This window comes from Fusarium pseudograminearum, chromosome 4 (genome assembly GCF_000303195.2).
Source record: "Fusarium pseudograminearum CS3096 chromosome 4, whole genome shotgun sequence".
Taxonomy (NCBI): Eukaryota; Fungi; Ascomycota; class Sordariomycetes; order Hypocreales; family Nectriaceae; genus Fusarium; species Fusarium pseudograminearum.
The window spans coordinates 3054604-3077148 of NC_031954.1; the positions used below are offsets into that span (position 1 = coordinate 3054604).

Genomic DNA, 22545 nt, shown 5'->3' on the forward strand with positions numbered 1-22545 from the left:
CCCCCCCACTTTACTCTACTGCCGTTCCCCCGCGCTGCAGCTACGGTAAAGAATTACTTCTCCCACTTTAACTCACTCATCAAACTCCAAATGTCTCAGATGCCGAATACCGGCAACAGGATTTGACCGACCAGAATCAATACGAAATAAGTTTGATTTGATTTTGAATTATTCATATTCCCATCCAGTATCTTGTAAACTTCCATTGCCCTTCTTACCCTCCTCGTGGCTATGCAAGTGCTCGCACCGGTTCTTATTCGGCGTGGGATATCTCGACTACCTATCGGTTCACGGGCTGCTGCAGCGTCGAATATTGGCAACTCGCTGACGGCTCAATTGACCAGAGGATCTATTGGAGGAAACATCTCGACTCGATCTGCTGTGCATAAAGTGCAGCTGCACGCCATGTCTTCTTCGGCGCAGAATGAGCTGCGGTTTAGTGAGTTCCGTCATACATAATGGAGCCAAAGTGAAAAATCCTGACCATTGATTCTAGAGAACCCAAGGATATTGTAAGCCAACATGAACACTGTATAACGCAGGAATCCGAGATTAATATGAGTTACACAGCGTCTGCGACATTCAAGAAAAGTTTCGCAAAGTCATATATGAATTCGACAGCATGTATGTTTTCCTCCATCCCATACAAGTAGTTACTGTCATACTGACCGATAATCAGTGTCCTCACCACACAGAAACTCGTCAAATTCGCAAACTCTCTTTCTGTCCCTGTTATAACCACAACCCAAACCTCGGCTAAACTTGGTCCTACTGTGTCATCTCTTGCTCAGCTCCTGCCTTCAGCACCTCATGACAAGACCAAGTTCTCCATGGTTATCCCTTCCGTCGTTGCCGATTTACCTCCGAACTCTGAGATCGCTCTAGTCGGCATTGAGTCTCACATCTGCATTACCCAGACAGCACTTGATCTGCGCAACGCCGGCCACAAGGTTTATGTCATTGCTGATGGAGTATCGAGCTGTAACCCCCGCGAGGTGGGCATTGCACTGGACCGGTTGCGCGCTGAGCCTGGTATCACAGTGACTTCAAGCGAGAGTTGGATGTATGAGTGCGTGGGAGATGCATCACACTCGGCATTCAAGGGACTTTTTGGTGTCGTCAAGGAATCAATGGCCGACACTAAGAAGGTCTGGCAGACTTTACCTCCTGAGTCTAAGATCTAATCAGCGGCGTATTTCATGATAGACTGACAACAGAGCCTTCCACTACATAGTTTTGCATAGCACAAACACCATCAGTTACAAATTTATTTATCTTTAGTTGAAAGCAGGGGATAGCAGCTTCCGTGGCCCTGTCTATTTATCCCGTGAGATCAAATCGACATTTTTATTATTATCATCCTCTGTCCAGAGTCTGCGACCTTTACCGGAGAATCGCTCCTCTGCGGCTCAAACTAGCTATGATCACGATAGATCCAGACCATCGTCTCTGAAAGGTCTTCACACCTACAAGATCAACAAGGAAACTAATAATAAAGAATGAAAGACGAGAAGTCATTGTTGAAAGCTTTCTACTCTGAGCCTGCGGTCGCCTTTGGCTTTGATACTGGTGTCATCCACGAGAACGCTGAAGCAACGCCGACTGGGTTGGCTGACCTGGGCAAAGCACTGTTGGAATTCCCATTACTGTTGTGTCCCTCGCGATTCACAGACGACAATGACGACTGTGACTGTGATTGCGCCTTGTGCTCGGCACTGCCCACGCTCATCACGCGTTTGGCCTCCCATCTGTTAGTAGGAGTAACACCATTCTCGCCAGCACCGGCTTGACTTTTACGCCGGCTGTCCATCGAACCTTTGGCTGAAGGAGAGGGGTCATAGGAGGAGCCCACTCTAGAGGCTGACTTTTGAGGCTTGAGGACTTTCATGTTGCGACCCCGACCAGCAGGTTGATATCCGCTTAACGAACCGTCTCGCTGTGGACCGTCTACGCCGTTACCTGGCCCGTGGCGCCAGGATCCCCAGATACCAGAAGGAGGCTCCCGCTGACCAGTCTCAGATGCACCATGTTCAGTGATGCCGTCTTTGGGACTCGCTACCTCTCCATTGGTGACTCTCCGAGATCTCTCACTCTCTGCACCAGACAGACTACCCCGAGAGCCAGGGCGCTTGTTGAGGGCTGCCTCACTTGCCATTGGCGACATTTCGCTTCGAGATTCATAGCCCTGGTTGTTTGTGCGCTCCATGTCGTGAATGCTTTCCTGGCTAGCCTGGCTGAAATCACCGGAGACGAAAGGTGCAGCATTGGCATTCAGCTTGGGCTTCTCAGGAACCAAGTTTGTGGTGCAAATGTTGCGAAAAGTGTTCTCGTCTTCTGGGCGAACAAATGGAATCTGGAGCCGTTCTCGCTCGTCGCCGCGGAGTGTCATGGTATTCTGAGAAAACAGAATATCGGCAGAATGAGCTCTCAGAACATCGCTACCCAGATAGATACGGATAGCCTTGCGGTCTGCCGCATGGGAAGGCTGCTCGGTGATCCCAGACACCTCAAAAAGAACAGTAATTGAAGGAACAGGAGGCCGAGGGCTGCTGGAGCGGCTACCATGGTGCGTGGAGAGAGCCTCCGCAAAGTAGACGTTCAACCTTACACGATGAATGTTGTCGACGTCACGTTGGATCTCATCGACTAAATCCAATTCCCTTAGCAGCGAAAAGTCAACCGTGGACTTCTGCGAGCCACTGCAGACGTCAGCATAGAGGAGTGTAGAATGGCCAAAGTTAGGGGTCAGCCAACACCGTACGATTGAGGGCACTGTGCCAAGGACGAAGAGGGCAGGAGGAGGACCAGGAATATCGAAAGAGTCATCATCATCGTCGCCAACAGCGAAGTTGTTGTCGAGGCCCAAGCTGCTAGCTCGACCAGAGGCAACAGAGTGGTGGGAGTGCACAGAATGCCCTGCAGAACTGTGTCGACCATCGGACTTGTGGGATAGCGAGCGTTCCATCATAAGGCCGCTTCCAGGGCGCACAGGCCCAAAGTCTCCTGAGTGGCGATTCCCTGGGCCACCCCAGCTTGATCCGTGTAAGGCGCTCTCGTCGAATCGAACACTATTGGCCCGCGAAGCAGCCCCGCGACGAACAGGTTCCTCTTCTGCTGGCCCAAGATGAAGGGATCCCAAAAGTTCCTCGCCTTGTTCGTCCAGATCATCAAACATATCGTTGTGCGGGATAGAAACAGGTCCTGGAGTTGCGTTAGAAAACAGCTGGCAGCGTTGGGCAGTTGGCTCACCTGTCTGGGGAGTGCCACTCAAGACTCCAGGGAAAGGGGAGTTCCAGACAGATTTTAAGGCAGCATCATCCGCCTGCTTCTTTTCCAATCGCAGAAGTCGTTCGGCATGATTGCTCTGGGCATACTGCACTTGCTTCACTTCCATCTGTAGAGTGTACAGATCTTCGCGAGAAACGACAAATCTAGGATCCATCCCCAGAACAGAATCGTACAATATGCCAATGCGTACAAGATTAGAACTGGCTGATCAACCGCGGAGATCTCAGCAAAAGGGAGCTCGGGTAAGGCGAGAGAAAATCGAGATCGCTGGCAAGGAATGAATGGCAAACAAGATGATCAGGTTCAACCGTACAGCATGGGCTTGGAGTCCGCACAGGTTCTATTCGCCAGTCCAACAGTTTGGTACTTCCGACCTCGATCCCCAGTTAAAAAATAGTTCACGAGGTCCTCCCTCCCCGCCGCATCGCCTGGTGTAAGCCACAGGTCCCTCGGAAAGCAGAATGCGACCTGGAGAATTGCTTGATCGTTAGGAACGATGATCGTGAGTAAACGGTGGGTCGGTTGCTTGGTGCTATGTCTCGGCAGATGGGAGGTCAAATTAGGGGCGCTGGCTCCAGGTAGTGTGAACTGGGATCGGTCGTTGAAGTTTCGGGCGTGTTGTTCAGTCGCACGTTATGATTTGCTGTAGGTATTCGTAGTGTAGCAAGTTACTGGTCACAACAAGTGCCGTCGGGTGTTTTCAGAGGATTAAGAATATAATATGTCGAGCTTGACGGGAGGCGAAAGCAGAAGGTAAGTGACTATTGAAGCGTCGATTCAACCCGATCTTGATATGCACGATAAGGTCGGATTTGATATGCGTTTGGGCGGCGCGAGGAGAGGAAGGCGATTGTGTTCGAAGCGTATCACTTATAGAGCAGAAGATGCGACGTCGGGAGTTTTCCGTGGGCAGGAGGAGTCGTATACGGGCTTTCGATGGACTTCAAGGACTTCAATGCAGGAAACAGGGCGAATTGCTAAAAGGGGAGGTCCGATATGAGGTTTCGAGGTTGAATAGGATTCGAGGGATGATGGATGAATGAAGCAACCTTGGGGTGGAGCTACGTAGTTGAGTTCAATGGAGTTCAAGGCGGGCCTAACGTGGCGGGTTTTTTGTAGCGCCTGTGGCGTGTTAATGTAGCCCACTAAACCACTATAAGCATTGAACGTCAGGGGGTCTACGTAGGTGCGTATGTCCACTGTTTCTTACGTGAAGTAAAGCTAACGCATACCCAAGGCAGCACATCCGATTCACATCCCCGTCTCACACAAACAATGCCGATGTATACTGAAAAGATTTGAATGATCGATAGGTAGCAATGGATTGGTATGAAAAGTAAAAAACATATACCTAGCCCTCTCTTCATAGAAAGTTTCCATTACGAGGGGCTCAACTGCCACAGGGTAGTAGTGGGGTAAGGTCATCTTGGCATCCATGGATGGGAGGATGGATATCTACCAGATAACCAACAGGTAGGCAGGTGGGTTGAATAAAGACCAGTACTGATGTAGCGACTGCGAAAAATATTAGTTTATCTTTATTGTATATATAGCCTAAGACATCATCAGTATTTTCGTCTAGTCTTCTTTTAGTCCCTATTTTTATTCGACCCATCTGGTAGGCTGCTAAGACGTTCGGTTACAGGTTAACAGCGAGCCAAAACCTGTCAGAATAGCACCGTCGAAATCGTACCAAGAAGTGTTCGAGACTTAGTATGTTTAGTTATGGAATATGTCCGGGGGAAAAGATTTGGTATTTGGTATTCGGGTGCTATGCCACCCAGTCTAATCGCCAGTGTTGAGATCAGCTTGGAGCTCAAGAAGCTCTCTCCAGTCAGGAATCACGAAACCCCTTCGATCCTCTCCTGGAAGACCGTGCCACTCTTTTCCAATGAATGGCTTCAGGGTCTCATAGAACACTTGATATCCAGCACCACTCATGTGGAGTCCATCGTGAAGGAGACTGTCCAACCCCCCCTGCTTGCCATTCCTAGGATCGCCCAGCCATGGTCCGTCAGGCGTGTAGTCTGAGGGAGCAAGGGAGATGGCCTCATCCATCAGGCCTTTCCACAAGTCGACAAGAATCACACCAGGGTTCTCTCGTGCGACTTCACGGGCAACTTCAGAGTAGCCAGCGCTGACAGTGGACATTCGAACAGCTCCTTTATGACCATTTGCGATGGACCGAGGCGTCGCCTTGATTTCATCCAGAGGGGGAGGGGTTACCAAGAGGATCTGGGGCTTGTGTGCCGCAATACGTGGGTGGTTGACGATTTGTGTGAGGTTCTTCTTATATCGTTCAATGGGAACGTGTTGCTTGGTAAAAGCATCTGGCAGCACGGCATCATTGGCACCAAACAGAAGAACCTGAGCGTTGTTAGTCGACATGTCACATACGGCAGATAAACGGGCTTCCATACCAAGTAATCCATCTTGGGCGAAGAGGCTGTGCGCTCAGCAAAGATCTCGGGAAGGTATCTAAGTGCGATATCGGTGTTGAAGCCTGAGTAGCCTCGGTTCACAATGTCCAAACGGCGGATGAAGTCTGAGGGATTTCAAAGTCAGGTTCGTTCAAGTCTGGACAATTCAAGACATATTCTCACCTGACTGCAGAGCAGCTTGGAAGGAGAAACCCTCCTGAAGACCAGAGCATTGCTGGAACAGAGAGTCTCCAAAGAGAACAGCCTGAGGAACTGTAGACTGCAGCACGTCAGTATTTTTCACTATTATATATAAATGAGAATTCTCACAGCCATTTGAAGTAATTGTAGAATCTTGCTTTAGTGAAGCTCTTGTTGTTGCGCGAGATAGGCGGGGGTTTACGTCTTATACGAGACTTGTTGGTGGTGACAACTTCAACAGCCTTAATGATGCGGTTAAATGGAATTTGAAGTCTAGCAATGGATCTAGGCACTGGACGTCTTAAGTGTGTTCGGTTTGATGGGTAAACAGGCTCTGTCCCACTCAGTTCTCATATGCCAGCCAATAGTCTTATCTGATGCGCAGTCTTGAGCATGTCGAAGTGGACCAAGACGACTTCCATGCCGATGCAACAAGTCTCGCTATCTGGATAGGCGAATGATGGCTTTGCTTGGAGTAACACAGGGAACGTTTAAGGGAATACGCTTGCTAACCATGCATCAATCACCTGCAGCCCAAATGCTATATTCTGCCTAGAATAGTATTGTGAAAGACAATACATACTGCAAGGTAACAAGTCGGTCGATGGGGGTGTGTGCAGGTGTGGAGTGTTGAAGTGTATTTTGTTACAATCGTCTTTGACTCGGCAGAGACGTACGAAGAAAGAGCTCTATACATATAATCAGAATATCTACCTAGGTATTCTTTTTTTTTTTTTAACTCTCAACGTAAGCCCAAGCCTTGTTCAATACACACTTATTCATGTTTATGGGTAGTGGGGCAAGTTGGTCGGGAAAGATGAAATGTGGATTTATACCTGCACGCTAAACCTAGTCGGTTTTTATCGATAACAAAATCTCCAGTCTACTTTTTTCTGTCGCCAAAAAATTTCCAGGTCGACCTACTACCTCATACTTGATGCTATCACCGACCACCATATCAACATCCCCAAACCGTCTACCGCCCAGAGCCTGAGGTTCAGCCCTAATCATCATGGCGACCTCTCTCGCCGCTCAATTGGCGCAGGTAGCCGCCAATTCGAAGTCGACTCTTAACGTCAAGGCGCAAAAGGCTGCCCATTCCAAATCGCTAATCTGGGAGCCGCGAGTTGCCGCCACCCAGAGCTATCAAAACCTTTATACTACCTGCATCCAAGGGTTCGAAGAACTCTGTCAGCTGGATGTTCGTTTTGCGCCGTTCCATTCCACCATCTTCAGCGAGGAGAGCCAGAACCAGGATCGCACCCAGCTCACAGCTGCTGAGAATGAGGAACTGGATCGTCGCGTCGAGGCTTTCCTGCGCCTTGCAGGTAGCCGACTCAGGCTGATGCCTGCGATCAAGTCTATCGAATGGCTCATCCGAAGATTCAGGTAGGAATCGTCTTCTTCATGGGCGAAAGACCGAACTAACACCAAGTAGAATTCACGAGGAAAACACACAGGCTCTCTTACTGACTTTCCTGCCTTACCATTCGATCCCAGCCTTTGCTACGCTACTCTCGATCCTCCCGAACAAGATCCCCCATGACTTTCGCTTCCTCGATCCTTACATCCGTTCCGTCACATCTCCTCCTCGATCCGTATTGGTTCGACAAGCCATCATGCACCCTGCCTTCCTTACGCTCATCTCCGAGTACACCCTCCAATCATGCCGGATGCAGTACAACTATCCTACCCTGATTTCTTTCTGGGCTGGTATCATGACGGAGGCAGTCGGCGGTATCTTGGACAAGACTAGGTCGGGCAGAGCCAATGTGCAGAGCGAGAACGACCAAAACTTGCTTCACCGATTGGGACCTATCTTTGCCGAATCATTAGTTATGAAGAAGGTCCCCAGCATTCAAGTCGCTTCATACATGGCCATCGCAGTTTTTGTTGCCAAGGGTAATCTTGAAGATAACGCTGTGACCGCATTCATGGACCAGACTGTCTATGGTTGGACAACCGAGACTGTCAGGCCAGCCCTTGTTGTTCTCACCACCCTGGCGCAGTACCGATCTGCGAAGCAGATGAGCGGCAAGACCACAAAGGCGTTGATGAAGGTTACGGACATTGGAAATCTTCTCGTCGAGATCGGTCAAGACCGACGAGTTGACAAGTTGGCCAACGGCCTCTGCCTTGCGCTGATTGAGCGACTTACAAAGAAGGGCGACGCTCGAGGTCTAGCGACTATCATCACTATTCTGAGCAGCTCAGTTCTCAAGGACAAACAAATTGCCGTCATTTTCAAGTCGCTTATCTTGACTGCGCATCGACTGAACGACGACAACGATGAAGACGGAGCCCTTCGACAAGAGCTGGGCTCAGCCCTTATCGTTTTGTCTCAAAACGAAGGCAAGTCCGGTGACACTATTCAATCCGTTATCGAGGAAGTCAAGTTCGACATTGAGGAGCTGGAGATGAAACTCGACCTTTCCTTCCGCTCACGGCGACTACCCGAATCAAAGAACGATCAGGATATGAGTAATGGTATCGAGGAGAAGAAGACGCCTCAAGACTTGAGCCTCCTCCTTAAGGAGCTTTCAGGTCGATCCGAATCACTCTCTCCCTGCCTTGTCCCTCAACCTAGCGAAATCTTCGACGAGTTCAGCCACATCTTTTTCACGGTTGTTTCTGAGAGTTCTCAAAACACTGAGCTACTCTCCGAGTTCGAGCTGAACCCCAAGCTTCACCGACAGGCAGCCTTCAAGGATTGCACCTACTTCAGTTTCTTCATCCGTATCTGGACTGGCCCCTACCCAGCTTTGGCCCGTGTCGCAGCTCTAGATATGGTCAAGAAGAGGCTTAAAGCTGGCGATGCAGGAAAGACTGACCTTCAAGCTCTGCTTCCTTACTGTATATCAGCCCTCAGCGATCCCTCCAAGCGCGTCCGTAAATCTGCCGCCGACTTGATTGCTGTTCTCACTGGTCTTTACATCCCTCCTGTCCCTGCGAAGGGACTGGAGATTTGGGGTGAGCGAGGCCTCTATGGAAAGTCCAAGGAGTTCGCTTCCTTGGCTTCCGATGTTGTCGCCAAGGTTTTGCACTTGCAGATTCTTCCCACTGTGGAGGAGTGTGTTATGGATCCCGAACATATCACTGCTGTACTTCGCGCCGCCATCGAACAAGGCAAATATCAATCCAAACCGGACTCTTCACTGGACAAGAAGGACCACTTGTCTCAGCCCGGAAGACTGTCTTTTCTCCAATTCCTTGCTTCCCACGTTGTCCACACGCCTTTGATTTTGGTCAAGAGCAGACTATTGAAGGCTGTCAACGAGATCCGAGGTGTCAGCACTACAACAAGAACACAGCTTCTTCTTCCAGCGCTACAATGGTGGGCCGGCCTTGATGAAGATGAGGCAGCCAAGCTTTGCAGTTCGGAACGTCTGGAAAAATCTGATATGGACAACTGTTTTGTTGACGTAGTGGTCGCTAACGATGTTGCTGGTCTGGAGTTCTTTATGGAGTTCTTGAGGGAGCCGGAGCACACAGAAAAGGCGGGTCTCATCCGCGCCATCTTCGCACGTATGAGGAAGATCTGGTCGTCGATGAAGCCTGACGTCAAGTTCACGGCGGCTGAACAGCTGTTGGAGATTTCCCAAGACTCCGCTGTCTCTGCTGATTCCAAGTCGATCGTTTCTACTGAAGCTGCTGACTTCTTGAGGAACGTGAGACTCACGACCGATATTCTTGACTATTTTCTCCAGTCCATCCCAACTGGAACCAAGATGATTACCGAACCTCCGGCCAACAAGCGACGCCGAATCAGCTCTTCTGGAATTGACCGTGGCCTCGTCACTCAGGTCACACCCGAAATCAGCCAGGAGCTGCGAAAGCTCACATTCATTCTGCAGTTGGTTGAGAACTCCGATCCAGCTGAGCACCCTGACCTGCTAAATGGTCTGTTCACTGCTCTTTCCGAGCTCCAGCACTTCGGAACAGTTGTTGGATCCGAGTTGGGCTATTTGCAGAACCTTATTCTTCGAAGCCTTCTTGCCATGATGCCAGTCTACAAGTCCAACAAGAAGCTCAAGATTCACAGCTCTAGTAGCTACGGGGACCTACTTGTCAGCTGCATCCAGAAGTCTTCTAGCCCTGTTGTCCAAAACGCTGCCCTTCTCCTGGTCGCTAGTCTGGCCACTGCCGCGCCGAACCTGGTTCTTCATAGTGTCATGCCCATCTTCACGTTCATGGGTGTTTCCGTACTTCGTCAAAGCGATGATTACTCCGCCCATGTTGTGTCCCAGACTATTAAGGAGGTCATTCCTCCGTTGATCCAATCTATGCGTCAAGGACAAAAGAATCCCCTCGCTGGTGCCTGTGACATTCTCGTTAGCTTCACAACCGCTTACGAGCATATGCCTCCCCATCGCCGACAGGGACTGTTTGTTGCCCTGGTTGAGACCCTTGGTCCTGAGGATTTCTTCCACGCTATCATTGGCATGCTGGTCGATAAATATGGCTCCAGCGACGCTCTGCTGCAATTTGTTATTGAGCTGCTCAACCACTTTAGCATTGCAACACAGCTCCAAACACTCGTCAAGCTGCTCGATCTTATTGCCGACTTGTTCAAGCCCAAGCCTGGTATCTCATTCGTTCTCCTTGGCATCAGCGAAAACGGAGATGACAAGGACAAGGATCTTCAAGAGATTGCCCTCAAGCAACTATCTGCCTTCCCCGTCTTTTTGGCCAACAAGAGACTCAGATCACAGATTGGAGGCTTGATGGAGAACGATGATATGGAGGCATCAAGGTTGAGAGAGCTCTACGCTACCCTCCTTGAGAACATCCTTGTTCTGGCTGATACTGTCAAGGCCGACACAACACTCCATGGTCGTTGCGGTCAGGCTCTCCACAACCACCTCAACTTGCTCTCCATCGGAGAGTTCATCAAGGCTGTGGAGAACTTGCTTGACAGACCGGACATGGGGCTGCGACAGAAGGTTCTTCGTGCCCTCGAGGTTCGAGTGGAACAAGAAAGCAACACTGATCCGGCATCCAGAGCTGTCCTGCTGGCATTCCTTCCTCAACTTACTGCCGGTATCCGGGAGTCGACCGACGTGCGTTACAAGCACACTGCAGTCACATGCGTCGACAAAATTTCTGAGAAATACGGCAAGAAGGATATCGAGGCTGTTGTGGCCGCCGCTACAACAATCGCCGGTGAGCATTGCTTGGGTCAGTCTGAGCAGCGCCTTCGAGTAATGGCTCTTCTGTGCCTCACCTCGCTCGTGGATGTACTCCAAGATTCAATTGTGCCAGTGCTGCCCAGCGCACTCCCCAAGGCTGTCAAATATCTTGATGAAAGCCTAGAGGATGATGCTCGGGACGAGGAGCTCCACGTTGCTAGCTATGGATTCATCAGTGTTTTAGCTCAGTATCTTCCTTACATGCTTTCAACTTATCTTGACCGCATCTTGGAAGTTTCCAATAAATCTGCCGAAATTGACTTGGACGATAACACAAGGGAAAGCCGTGTCGATTGCCTTCACTTCGTGGCCAAGCAGCTCGAGGCGAAGGAGATTTTCTCCGCCCTCGATCGAAACTGGGAGAGTGCCAAGAGCGCTGGATTCTCTGTAAGTTGCGCCGTGATACTACAAATTAAGAACACTACTAACTGTCATAGGCCATTGCTGAATTTCTCGATGTACTGGGCTTGGCTATTGACAAGCATCCCAAGTCCAGCATTTCCAAGAATGCCACGCTACTGTCGAGCATTATCACAAAGGTCTTTGATCTTCGACGACAGGAGCGTGTCAAGGGCGAGTTTGGCGAGCAGGATCTTCTGAGACTCAGTGCTCTTGACGCCAGTGCCAACGACAAGGCATTGAAGATGATTTACAAGTTGAACGACGCAGCTTTCAGACCTGTCTTTGTGCAAATCATCGAGTGGTCGAACTCGGGTCTGCCCAAGAATAACCGATTGGGACGCTCGCTACGACAGTTCAGCGTCTACGGATTCCTCGAGGCGTTTTTCGGTACCCTCAAGTCGATTGTCACCAATTACGCTACATACATTGTGGAGGATGCCGTTAAGATTTTGACATCGGTGGATCTGAAGAACCCTGAGGAGCGACAGCTCTGGACAAGGGTCCTACAGACCTTGGGCAACTGTTTCGAGCACGACCAGGATGACTTTTGGCAGGCTCCGGCCCACTTCGGCGCCGTTGGACCGGTACTGATGGACCAGTTTACACATGCCGGCATGGTGGAGGTGACGGATGATCTCATCCCAACAACTGTGGAGCTCGCCTCGGCGGCAGACTCACAAGCTCATCAGAAGGAGCTCAACTCTGCACTCCTGAAGCATCTGCGATCCGAGTCTGCAGCAGTCAGACTTGCCGCGGTCAAGTGTCAACAGGCATTGACAGATCGTCTAGGCGAGGAGTGGCTATCCATGCTACACGAGATGCTGCCTCGCATCAGCGAATTACAAGAGGATGATGACGAGGTGGTCGAGCGTGAGACACACCGATGGATCGTCAAGATTGAGGGAGTGCTGGGAGAGAGTCTGGATGCCATGTTACAATAGAGAAAAGGGAAGCGGACGAACAGAGTGGAGTTATTAAAAAGCAAGCTTGAAATGAGTAAGCCATGACGTAGAGAGTCTATAGTTTTTAGTTTTTTTTGCTATGTATGCATCCGTTAATGGATAATTCTTTTTTGTATATGAATACGATGAGGCTGAAATCTGTGACATGAGTTTTAGTTGAGTGTAAGATATCCGCCAAGCCGACCCTTCGAAAGCATGTGAGTCGGATCTGACAACATGCCGAATGCTACGTGGTAGAGAATATTTCGCATTCTTGTCTTTGTTGCTGTCTTCTCGGGTTCTTGGTTTTGACGTAGTCTCGGCGACACGGAGCAGGACTGTTCCCGGTCAATTATCGTTGGCGGAGCTGAAGCTGGCCTCGCCGGGAGGTCCGGGGGGATACTTAGGTACCGACTACAAAGGCCCACTAGTAGTAGATCTCCAAGAAAGGAGTACCGAGTACAAGCGTATGTTGGCGTCAGCTGCTAAGGAAAACTACTACGTATGCAACCGCAATTACACAAGTTAGAGTGACGATATAGATCGATACAATATGAGCCTAGGTAGATATATTAAGCTTAAGTAGTTGAGAAGCACCCGCTTAGTTACGGCCCTTCTCAGTCACGACTCGATTCTCAAATACTCAGCCCTGGATTACGGCTCCGTCAGCTTGAAGTCACTCATAGTCTAAAGCAACAGTGGAGATCATCAAGCCCACTTACACGGCGAGACTTGCGGTATCACTTGCTTGCGGATTTCCCATACCCATATTCTATCAAACACAACAGCCTCCTTATCGTGGATTATTTATTAACTCTTACAAGCAAGGTTGTTCGATCACGGAGAGATTAGGAGATAGCAGCCATGGTCATGGGGACGAGCCCCATTGCTCTTGCACGTCAAGAACCACGCTTGTTGATGAGGTTCAGTGGACTAAATTTCAAGAGGCTAGCCAGTACTGCGGCTCCTGGAGGTGAGTAATATCTATTCCGATTGGAATGGCTTGTGCTTTTATGGATGTAGCTCCAGTCAGTTTAAGAGAGTACTATCTCTTGCAAAACTAGAGTTGAATTGCTCCCGAATATATTGCCAAGCCATCTTTCCAAAACAGCAACTAACCATGAGCTTCTTCTCAGCCCATAAAGACCGTATCGTTGTTTTAGGCTCGGGATGGGCTGGATATGCCCTTGCAAAGAAAATATCCCCTTCAGCAGCATCCTGTGTTCTCATCTCTCCTCGCTCTCACTTCGTCTTCACTCCTCTCATCGCCTCAACAGCCGTTGGTACTCTCGAGTTTCGTGCCGCTGTTGAGCCCTGTCGAAAACTTACCCACACAGAGTTCCATCAAGCCTGGGCATCAGATATTGACTTTGCCAACAAGAGCATCACCGTCGAGGCCAATAATCGTGATGGAGTCACAGCTCGCTCGGGTAAGGATCTCAAGGGTCCCGAGTTCCAGATTCCCTACGACAAGCTCGTTGTGGCCGTTGGTTGCTACAGCCAAACCTTTGGTGTCGAAGGTGTGAAGGAGCATGCATGCTTTCTTCGAGATGCCACTGATGCTCGAACCGTGCGCTTAAGAGTTTTGCAAAAGTTTGAACAGGCTGCTTTGCCTAGCACAAACACTGCTGAGAGAAAACGGCTGCTTCACTTTGCAGTTGTAGGTGGTGGTCCGACCGGTATCGAGTTTGCGGCTGAGCTTCATGATCTTATACATGAGGATCTGTCCAAGCTATATCCAGATTTGATGCCTCACGTCGCCATTACAATTTATGATATCGCACCAAAGGTTCTTCCCATGTTTGATCAGAACCTAGCCGCATACGCAACAAACATCTTCAAGCGAGAAGGCATCCACATCAAGACAGAGCATCACCTGCAAGGCATTCGTCGCCAAGGCGATGTCCTCCTCATGCGTATAAAGGAGGAGCCCGAGGAAGTCGCAGCAGGTGTTGTAGTCTGGAGTACAGGGCTCATGCAGAATCCACTCGTTGGAAAGACAGTCGGCCGTGAAGTGGAGGGTTTGGGCAAGATTGCAAAAAACGACAAAACAGGTGGTTTTGCGGTTGATTCCCATCTTCGCGTGCAAGTGGAAAGCCGAGATCCCAATGGTAAAGAGATCACAAAGTCATTGCCTGACGTTTACGCCATTGGAGATTGTGCAAACATTGAAGGCCTGGCACTTCCTGCAACAGCCCAAGTGGCGAGTCAACAAGCAACATATCTCGGCAAACGATTCAATTCTGGGGTATCATCTCAAGGCCCTCCTACTGCGCCTTTCCACTTCCGTAACTGGGGAACTATGGCATACCTTGGAGGTTGGAGGGCAATTCATCAGAATGGCGCTGACGAGCTCAAAGGTCGAGCCGCGTGGATTCTTTGGCGCACGGCGTACTTGACCAAAAGTATGAGTTTTAAGAATAAACTCATGATTCCTTATTATTGGTTAATCACTTGGATCTTTGGACGAGATATTTCGAGGTTTTGATCTGATCGACAGGGGATGTCAGATTTCTTTCGTACGATGCTAGGATGATAAGAATGAAGCAACTCGCGACTTAGATATAGAAGATGAAAAATGTATTGATAGGTGTCATTTTATAATTCATCAGAGATTAATTAAAACAATTTCTTATTTAATGCCATGAAGTCTCTTTATTTTCCCGAAGGAAGGGGTAGACAGGAAAAAGTCTGGGGAATTGTCCTACCCTATGTCATACATAGTTCGACAATCACCTCACTTTCCTTCTTTACCTCAACAGCCTTGAGTCACTCACTCACTCCACTCCTTCCATTTAGTCATTAGAGTCGTTTCTGACTTACAGAACACGGTTGATACTCTCATCTGTCAAATACCTATCATTTCTTCCGTATGTGCGTTTCCAATCCAATCTTGCCTCTATCAATGACCAAAAAAAATTGACCCCTCCAAAGTCCCTCATAACATCATGACTACGGCAACTAAACCCTCAGTGAACTACGGCCTGTATCTGGTCACAGACTCAACACCAGAAATTCTTGGTGATCGCAACCTCGAACAGGTTGTCGAGGAGTCTCTTCGCGGCGGCGTCACTATTCTGCAATACAGAGACAAACACAGCGAACGAAGTATCGCTGTATACACAGCCAAGAAGCTACATGCCATCGCTCGCCGCTACAACGTCCCTCTTCTCATCAATGATCGTGTTGATGTTGCCGTTGAAGTAGGCTGCGAGGGTGTACACATTGGGCAAGATGATATGGGTATGTCAACATCCCGAAACATCCAGCAAATGAGCTAACAATGTCGTACAGCATATGAGGAAGCAAGAAAGCTCCTAGGCCCAGGTAAAATTATTGGAGTGACTGCAAGTTCAAAGGAGGAAGCCCTCAAAGCTTGCAAAGCCGGTGCTGACTATCTCGGCATCGGAACTGTCTATTCCACCCAGACGTGAGTGATATATGCACATGTATGTACAAGTCGACCCCTAACACTGGTTTAGTAAAAAAGACACCAAATCCATCATTGGCCCCTCTGGTGTCCGCGATATACTCTCAGCTCTTCATAGCGCAGGCTACGGATCTGTCCCTACCGTTTGCATTGGCGGCATAAACGCCAGCAACACAGCCCCTGTTCTCGCCTCGGCTGGTTCTCCCTCCAAGGCTCTCGATGGCGTCGCTGTAGTGAGCGCCCTCATCGCTGCCCCTGACCCGGCTGCTGCTGCGCGAGATCTCCTTAGCAAAGTCGTCATCGCCAAGATTCCAGAAGTTATTCGCGCAGTGGCGGATAAGACGCCCCTCTCGCACAACATGACCAACCTAGTCAGTCCAGCGGTGTTTTCGCCATGACTTCTGCTTACATTTTGACCAGGTCGTTCAGAACTTTGCCGCTAATGTAGCTCTTTGCGTTGGAGCAAGCCCCATCATGGCCAACTACGCCGAAGAAGCTGCTGATCTAGCCAAACTTGGCGGTGCCCTTGTAGTTAACATGGGGACCGTCACCCCGGATGGTCTCAAGAACTACCTTCAAGCCATCAAGGCATACAATGAAGCTGGACGACCTATAGTTCTCGACCCCGTTGGGTGAGTGTTAGGCTGGATGGAAGCCGTTCTTGTTAGCTCATAGTTTGCAGTGCCGGTGCCACAGTCGTTCGACGCAACGCAGTCAAAACTCTTCTTGACGCTGGTCATTTCACTATCATCAAGGGTAACGAGGGCGAGATCCAAACCATCGCCGGTGCCACCATCACCCAACGTGGTGTCGACTCCACTTCATCTCTTAGTTTCGCCCAGAAAGCTTCCCTCGTACGCTCTGTCGCCCTGCACCGACGCAACGTCGTCATCCTCACGGGGGCCGTTGATCTCATAAGCGATGGAACCCGCACGTTGGCCATCGGCAATGGGCATCCTTATCTCGGCGAAGTCACAGGTACTGGATGCACTCTCGGTACAACAGTCAGTGCCATGGTTGCTGCATATGGCGCTGACCCTCTTCTTGCCGCTGTGGCAGGAACTGTTATGTTTGGGCTGGCTGCTGAGCTTGCTGCCAAGAGACCTGAGGTTCGTGGTCCGGGGACTTTCGTGCCGGCCTTCCTCGATGAGTTGTACGCCATCAGAAAGTCAACTGCCAGCGGTGACCTGTTGTGGCTGAGCATGGCTCAGGTCAAGGCAGTTGAGGTGAATGTCGACGATACTGCAGCCAATTAGGGGTTGAGATAACAAATGTATAAAAAGTTTAAGAAAGATTCCAGAATAATTCGCTATATACAACAAACTCCTCTGCCATGATTAGTCGACAGTCCTCAGCTTGACCCCATAATATTCCAACCAGCAACACATTATCCCAATGCCAATATGCATATCATCCACCTCTCGTCAAGTCCTGACGTATCAAGATGCCTCATTCAAGACGCTAGGGTCACCGATGATATGCCACACGTTGTAACCTCTTGTAGCCGCGGCTTGCCAGAAGTCGGTACCAGAATCATCCAACAGAAACTCTTGACTGAAATTCACAAGGTCAGAGTTGCCAGCTCCCGCAAGCAGCCGCTGCCTTTCAGCTCTAACCAAATCCCTCACATTCTTGAGCTGTCTTACGAGTCTCTCAAATGGATCCGGAGGAGGTGGCGGTGTTGGAATCCCTGCAGGTGTTGCTGTTCCCAACATGTTGCCATGCTTACGACGCTGGACAATAATGTCCAGGTCCTGGGCTTGCTGGCTCATGACTTCAACGACGTCAAGCTCTCCATAAACATTGATGAGATTCCACCCTGGCAGCTGAAGTGTCACGATCTTTATGCCAACAATAACTGTGTACACAAACTCAGTAGCACTCATGCATAGGAAACGTGGACGTTCGAGCTCTCGATGATCGAAACGAAGATCGAAAAATGTTCTGAGGGACCGGAGACAAGACCAAAGGAGTTGCAATCTGTCCGTCAAAGGCAGATAGGATGCCGCAGCAGGTTGTTCTGAGAGAGCGATCTCATAAAGCAGCACTTCTGCTACATTTGCATGGGATTTGAGGTTATCTGAAATACTGTAAGTACCAAGTCACTAGTGTCGGTTGACAAATGCATACCGTTGTCTGAGAACCGTTCGATAAGAGATTCTCTATACTGCCGCAATTGTTCCTCGAACGATTGTACTACCATGGTTAATGGCAACTTGCTGGTGGTTTGGCTCAGGTTGTCCTCTGCCATGGTTATAGATATGGAATGTGTTAGCTGTTGGATGCGTACAAGCTTGATCAGATACTCATCGGACGGGTATTGCATGTTGGTCTCAATGACCCTGCAACACATGTCCAGATGCGTAGTGTTCATCAAGAGATCAGGCCGCCTGTTTGTCGCAAACACTCTGTATCCAAAATTAGCCAAGCCACATGCATGCGTCAAAGTGGGAAAACTTACAGAGTATTAAGATAAAATGTTCCGGCGTATACCCTCATATGATCAAGGTTGCGGTCGAATTCCTCGCCCTTGAGGCTCGCATCGTCTTTGAACCTCAGGTTGGCGCAGATGGCGCGAGCAAGGAATAAGAGACTTGTCAACTGCGAGCCCTTCAACCCATAATGAAACCTGCGAGAAGTCAGTGATGAAATAGTTAGTAGAATTCGGCGTTGAGTACATACCATGCCACCAAAATCTGCATGCCGTGCAGCAGGTCGATGCTGTTAAGTCCATCTACAACAGCTGATCGGCCAATTTCAGCTAATAACTCTTGGCCAAGCTTAACCTGTCTAGCTCCGTCGAGAAAGCACCCCACCATCATGACAGCCTTCCATAGAAATGGCCGATCCTCCCGCAGCTCTAAAGCTGTCATATGCGCTGGCACGCACACGAATGGGAACAGGCATGAGTGTATGGTCCTGAATCCATTGAGCAGCAGCTCCGCTTCCTGTGGCGTGGGCCACCAGGAGTCCCATGGCCGTATCTTGTTAGGAGCTGACGGTGGAGGATGTTGACCGGGGTTACTCTCAGTCCCTGGTTTGGAAGGAAATATGTGACCAAACCTCCATGCATCAGACCTGGACAAGAGTTCTGATCGACTCCCTTCGGCCTGGGATGGACTCGACTCTTCTTCTTCCGAAGAGGACTCGCGTCTCACGTGTGAAGACAACTCTTCGAGACGTTTCTCTAGAGCTGCTATCTTAGAAAGCTTTGGACTTCTACGGGGCCGGGCCGGAGCCGGAGTTTGGTTCACGCATTGCTTGTCCAGTCGGTGGCACCTTGAAGAAGGAATTCTAATGTCAGCATATGTACCTCTCCACCAACTCACACCACATATGTATATGGTACAAGACAAGCCTGGTACGGCAACGATTAAACGCAAGCCATCAAGATATTCCCAAGAATGAGCCAATTATCATGACTTACCTGTCGCACTTGAGGCTCCCAAGAGGACCGGGGACACATCTTGCCTTAGCCTTAGCGCATGTTGTGCATGCTTTGGGCCCCTTGTTCTTAGCTTGAGCTGAGCCAGGACTCATCTTGTCACGACTTAGGTATCTGGGCGTGCTTTGTCTCACAGAGATTTAGCAGTTTGAAAAGGAGACGGAGTTGGAAAACGGCGACATCCCAGACATCGATCAATATTCTGTTGACCCCGGTCGTCTCAAGCGCTCTTTGACTGGTTTGAAGTTGTTGATGTGCAGGGATCCTGTCACTAGAAACGGACCCGGGCCTCGAAATCTCGCCGCTGCTCCGGCTCTGTGGAGGCCGGTCATCCCTGCAACCCTCCGGTTGTCATTCCCCTGTCGGTAAAACATTATTCCGAGCATAGGATGCAACGATGTCAGAACAGAGTATGATGGATTTGTTTTAACAACACTCGGTGTCATGATAGCAGCATTTCATTAACATCACATAAATGGCGGAGAGAGAAAATAGTGCAGTTGTCCCATTTAACCGCGTCATGTGGTAATGGGCAAAAATAATTCAATTTGCATATCCAATGGATAGCGTAAATGGTAAAGATATCTCAAAATGGTTGTCATAGAAGTGAACTGGAACTGCTCATCTTTCACCTATGATGGCAGTGCGCGCTGAATGCTAAGCATATCTTATGCTTAAGCAGCAGTAACAGCAACCTCGGAAGATTGCTTAATCTCAAGCTCAAGAAGCGCCTCAGTAATGCCATTGACAGCTTGACCGGTGGCCTTGATCTCCTCTGTAGCCTGTTCGATGTTGAGTTGCTTGTCAGTCCAGAGAGGGTTCTGCACGTTGCTCTCCTCGCCGACACCGATGAATCCACCTTCAGCAGCCCAGTCAGAGGTTCGCTTGATGTTGAGGCGAGTCCAGATCTCATCAACGGCCTGGACAAGCTGGTCGCGGTACTCCTTGACATGACCAGGTGTAGGGGTGATGCGGAGACGTTCCTGACCAACTGGAACGGTGGGGTAGTTGATGGATTGGACATAGATTCCGTAGTCGTTGAGAAGCATGTCGGAAGCCGCCTTTGCGGTCTCGGCGTTGCCGACCAGAACAGGAATGATGTGAGAGGGATTGGGGATGACAGGGATGTCACGAGCGTTCATAGCCTCCTTGACAGCTCGGGTGTGCAGCTGCTGGAGTCGTCGATCACCATCGTACTCCATCTGGTACTCGATAGAGGTTTGAGCACCAGCCATGGTGGCAGGAGGCAAAGAAGTAGTGAAAATGAAGCCCGGAGCCAGCGAGCGAATCATGTCAATGAACTTGGCGCTGCCAGCGATGTAACCACCAACGCAGCCGTATGCCTTACCCAGAGTACCAGTAATAATGTCGATACGGTCCATGATGGTTCCGCGAGGGGCACCGTTAGCGTGGGCTTCCCAGTCAAGGTGCTCAGCAACACCAGCACCATGAGGACCGTACATGCCGACAGCATGGACTTCATCGAGAAAAGTGATGGCGCCGTACTTGTCGGCAAGATCACAGATTTCCTCAATGGGGCCAATGGAGCCACACATACTGTACACCGACTCAAAAGCAATAATCTTGGGCACGTGCAGGGGCAGCGAAGCCAGCTTGGCCTCAAGATCCTGCACATCGTTGTGCTTGAAAACAATCTTCTTGGTGCCAGAGTGTCGAATCCCCTGGATCATAGAGGCGTGGTTCAAGCTGTCGGACAGAATAACGCATTCGGGCAACTTGCTACCAAGTGTTGCCAGGGTTGCGTCGTTGGCGACATAACAAGAGCTGAACACAAGAGCGCTATCCTTGGCGTGAAGCTTGGCCAGTATGGCCTCCAGCTCAACGGCGTGCTTGTTGTGACCAGAGATGTTTCGAGTACCGCCTGCACCGGCACCATACTCCTCCAAGGTTTTGTGCATCGTGTTGAGAACATGGGGGTTGCGACCCATACCCAGGTAGTCGTTGGCGCACCAGACAGTTACTCGATCCTCCTTATCAGACATATGGGCACGTGGAAACTCCTTTGCCAAACGGTTGATGTTGTTGAAGTAGCGGTAGGATTTGTCCTTGTGCTTCTTCTCGAGCTCCGTGTTGTAAAAGGTTTCATAGTCGAATTTGCCAGGAGATTGGAAGCCAGCGGCGGCAGCGGATGCGGTCGGGGATGCGGATGCGGCCTTTCGGTTCGCGTGAATACCGGGAGGAGCTGGGGCGCAAGGGTCAGATACAGTCAATTGACTACGAGAAGTGAATATATCGGATTGGGATTTTTGACTTACCATTGTCGCGGCCCTCAAAAAGTGGGCGTTCAACAGCGCGAGCCTCCTTGTTGCTGGAAGTGTGAATCTTGGCCTTTCCGGTCTTGGAGTGGCTAGAGAAGGCACGAACAGAGCCAGCAGCGCGGTTCTTGGCGGTCTGAACGGCCATGGCCTTGCCCATGACAGGGCATCGCTGACCAAGAAGCTGCAGCTTCGACATGGTGCCGCCGCATGGCGAGGCGGGAGCCGGAAGAGCGCGAGACGAGGTCGACAGGGCGCGCAGAGTGGCGGGAGTAGCTGTCTTCATGAAAGGGCACATGGCCTTGGACTGGCGAAGAACAGCATCCATTGTTGCAGGTCGAGTTGCGAGAGCGATGCTTTCGAATAGCGAGCCAGAGGGGCAAAACGTGGTAGTTTTGAACTTGGAGGGGCAAATATGCCGGGTGAGTAAAAAAAGCGAAGGGCTTACACTCGATCGCGAGAGCGAACAAGTGAGTCGAAGCAAAAGCAATTGAGCTTCTGCGAATGAGGAGAAGCGGGTTTTGAGGTTGCGGTTGAGTGCAAGAAGAAAAGAAGGAGGAGGAGGGAGAGGGCGAAGAAGAAGGATAATAAAGCGGTAGATGACTGTGAAGAGAGTGTTGAATAAGTCGATGGTCCATGGCTGGCTCGGCAAGAACGGTCGGTTCTTGACCCACAAAATGCTTCCGTTTCGATTCCGTCCATACGTTTTCTTTGCAAATTTCCTCTTCTAGACAAGTTCATGGTGCATTTCTTGAGGCCATGCAGGGCCCTTGACGCTTGAGGGGGATGCTGTAAGGCCTAGCCCAGACAGTGGAGTTTGTAGGTAAATAATGATATGACACGTGAAGTGTTTGAGCCACTGACTTACTGCGAGGTACCAAAGTTACCGAGTCGTATCCGTACATTTTGCTCTATAACCGCCGTAAACGCTTCTGCATAAAAAGCCCAACTGA

General features: G+C 50.0%; 9 protein-coding genes across 9 annotated transcripts, besides 1 other annotated feature; 4 read left to right on the plus strand and 5 right to left on the minus strand.

Annotated features, from left to right (window-relative positions):
* Nucleotides 1-405: 405 nt before the first annotated feature.
* On the plus strand, nt 406-1184 carry FPSE_01121 (uncharacterized protein; the record flags this gene model as incomplete). The annotated part of the gene is made up of 4 exons (XM_009254241.1): nt 406-439; nt 497-512; nt 571-624; nt 680-1184. The coding sequence occupies 4 exons, from the start codon at nt 406-408 to the stop codon at nt 1182-1184; spliced, it is 609 nt and encodes a 202-aa protein (XP_009252516.1).
* A 347-nt stretch (nt 1185-1531) lies between these two features.
* Nucleotides 1532-3442, minus strand: FPSE_01120 (uncharacterized protein; the record flags this gene model as incomplete). Its single annotated transcript, XM_009254240.1, has 2 exons — nt 1532-3201; nt 3250-3442. The coding sequence occupies 2 exons, from the start codon at nt 3440-3442 to the stop codon at nt 1532-1534; spliced, it is 1863 nt and encodes a 620-aa protein (XP_009252515.1).
* Nucleotides 3443-5073: 1631 nt separating this feature from the next.
* Nucleotides 5074-6044, minus strand: FPSE_01119 (uncharacterized protein; the record flags this gene model as incomplete). Its single annotated transcript, XM_009254239.1, has 4 exons — nt 5074-5655; nt 5709-5833; nt 5892-5988; nt 6039-6044. The coding sequence occupies 4 exons, from the start codon at nt 6042-6044 to the stop codon at nt 5074-5076; spliced, it is 810 nt and encodes a 269-aa protein (XP_009252514.1).
* An 877-nt stretch (nt 6045-6921) lies between these two features.
* On the plus strand, nt 6922-12441 carry FPSE_01118 (uncharacterized protein; the record flags this gene model as incomplete). The annotated part of the gene is made up of 3 exons (XM_009254238.1): nt 6922-7298; nt 7348-11485; nt 11536-12441. The coding sequence occupies 3 exons, from the start codon at nt 6922-6924 to the stop codon at nt 12439-12441; spliced, it is 5421 nt and encodes a 1806-aa protein (XP_009252513.1).
* A 1120-nt stretch (nt 12442-13561) lies between these two features.
* FPSE_01117 (uncharacterized protein) lies at nt 13562-14929 on the plus strand (the record flags this gene model as incomplete). The annotated part of the gene is made up of 1 exon (XM_009254237.1): nt 13562-14929. The coding sequence occupies one exon, from the start codon at nt 13562-13564 to the stop codon at nt 14927-14929; it is 1368 nt and encodes a 455-aa protein (XP_009252512.1).
* Nucleotides 14930-15389: 460 nt separating this feature from the next.
* FPSE_01116 (uncharacterized protein) lies at nt 15390-17127 on the plus strand (the record flags this gene model as incomplete). Its single annotated transcript, XM_009254236.1, has 5 exons — nt 15390-15684; nt 15736-15871; nt 15924-16242; nt 16292-16503; nt 16554-17127. 5 exons carry the CDS (start codon nt 15390-15392, stop codon nt 17125-17127), a joined length of 1536 nt encoding a protein of 511 aa, XP_009252511.1.
* Nucleotides 17128-17310: 183 nt separating this feature from the next.
* FPSE_01115 (uncharacterized protein) lies at nt 17311-19411 on the minus strand (the record flags this gene model as incomplete). Its single annotated transcript, XM_009254235.1, has 5 exons — nt 17311-17951; nt 18002-18279; nt 18333-18500; nt 18554-19150; nt 19299-19411. The coding sequence occupies 5 exons, from the start codon at nt 19409-19411 to the stop codon at nt 17311-17313; spliced, it is 1797 nt and encodes a 598-aa protein (XP_009252510.1).
* A 579-nt stretch (nt 19412-19990) lies between these two features.
* On the minus strand, nt 19991-21920 carry FPSE_01114 (uncharacterized protein; the record flags this gene model as incomplete). Its single annotated transcript, XM_009254234.1, has 2 exons — nt 19991-21519; nt 21593-21920. 2 exons carry the CDS (start codon nt 21918-21920, stop codon nt 19991-19993), a joined length of 1857 nt encoding a protein of 618 aa, XP_009252509.1.
* A 213-nt stretch (nt 21921-22133) lies between these two features.
* Nucleotides 22134-22180: a repeat region.
* Nucleotides 22181-22319: 139 nt separating this feature from the next.
* On the minus strand, nt 22320-22497 carry FPSE_01113 (uncharacterized protein; the record flags this gene model as incomplete). Its single annotated transcript, XM_009254233.1, has 2 exons — nt 22320-22390; nt 22461-22497. 2 exons carry the CDS (start codon nt 22495-22497, stop codon nt 22320-22322), a joined length of 108 nt encoding a protein of 35 aa, XP_009252508.1.
* Nucleotides 22498-22545: the final 48 nt, after the last annotated feature.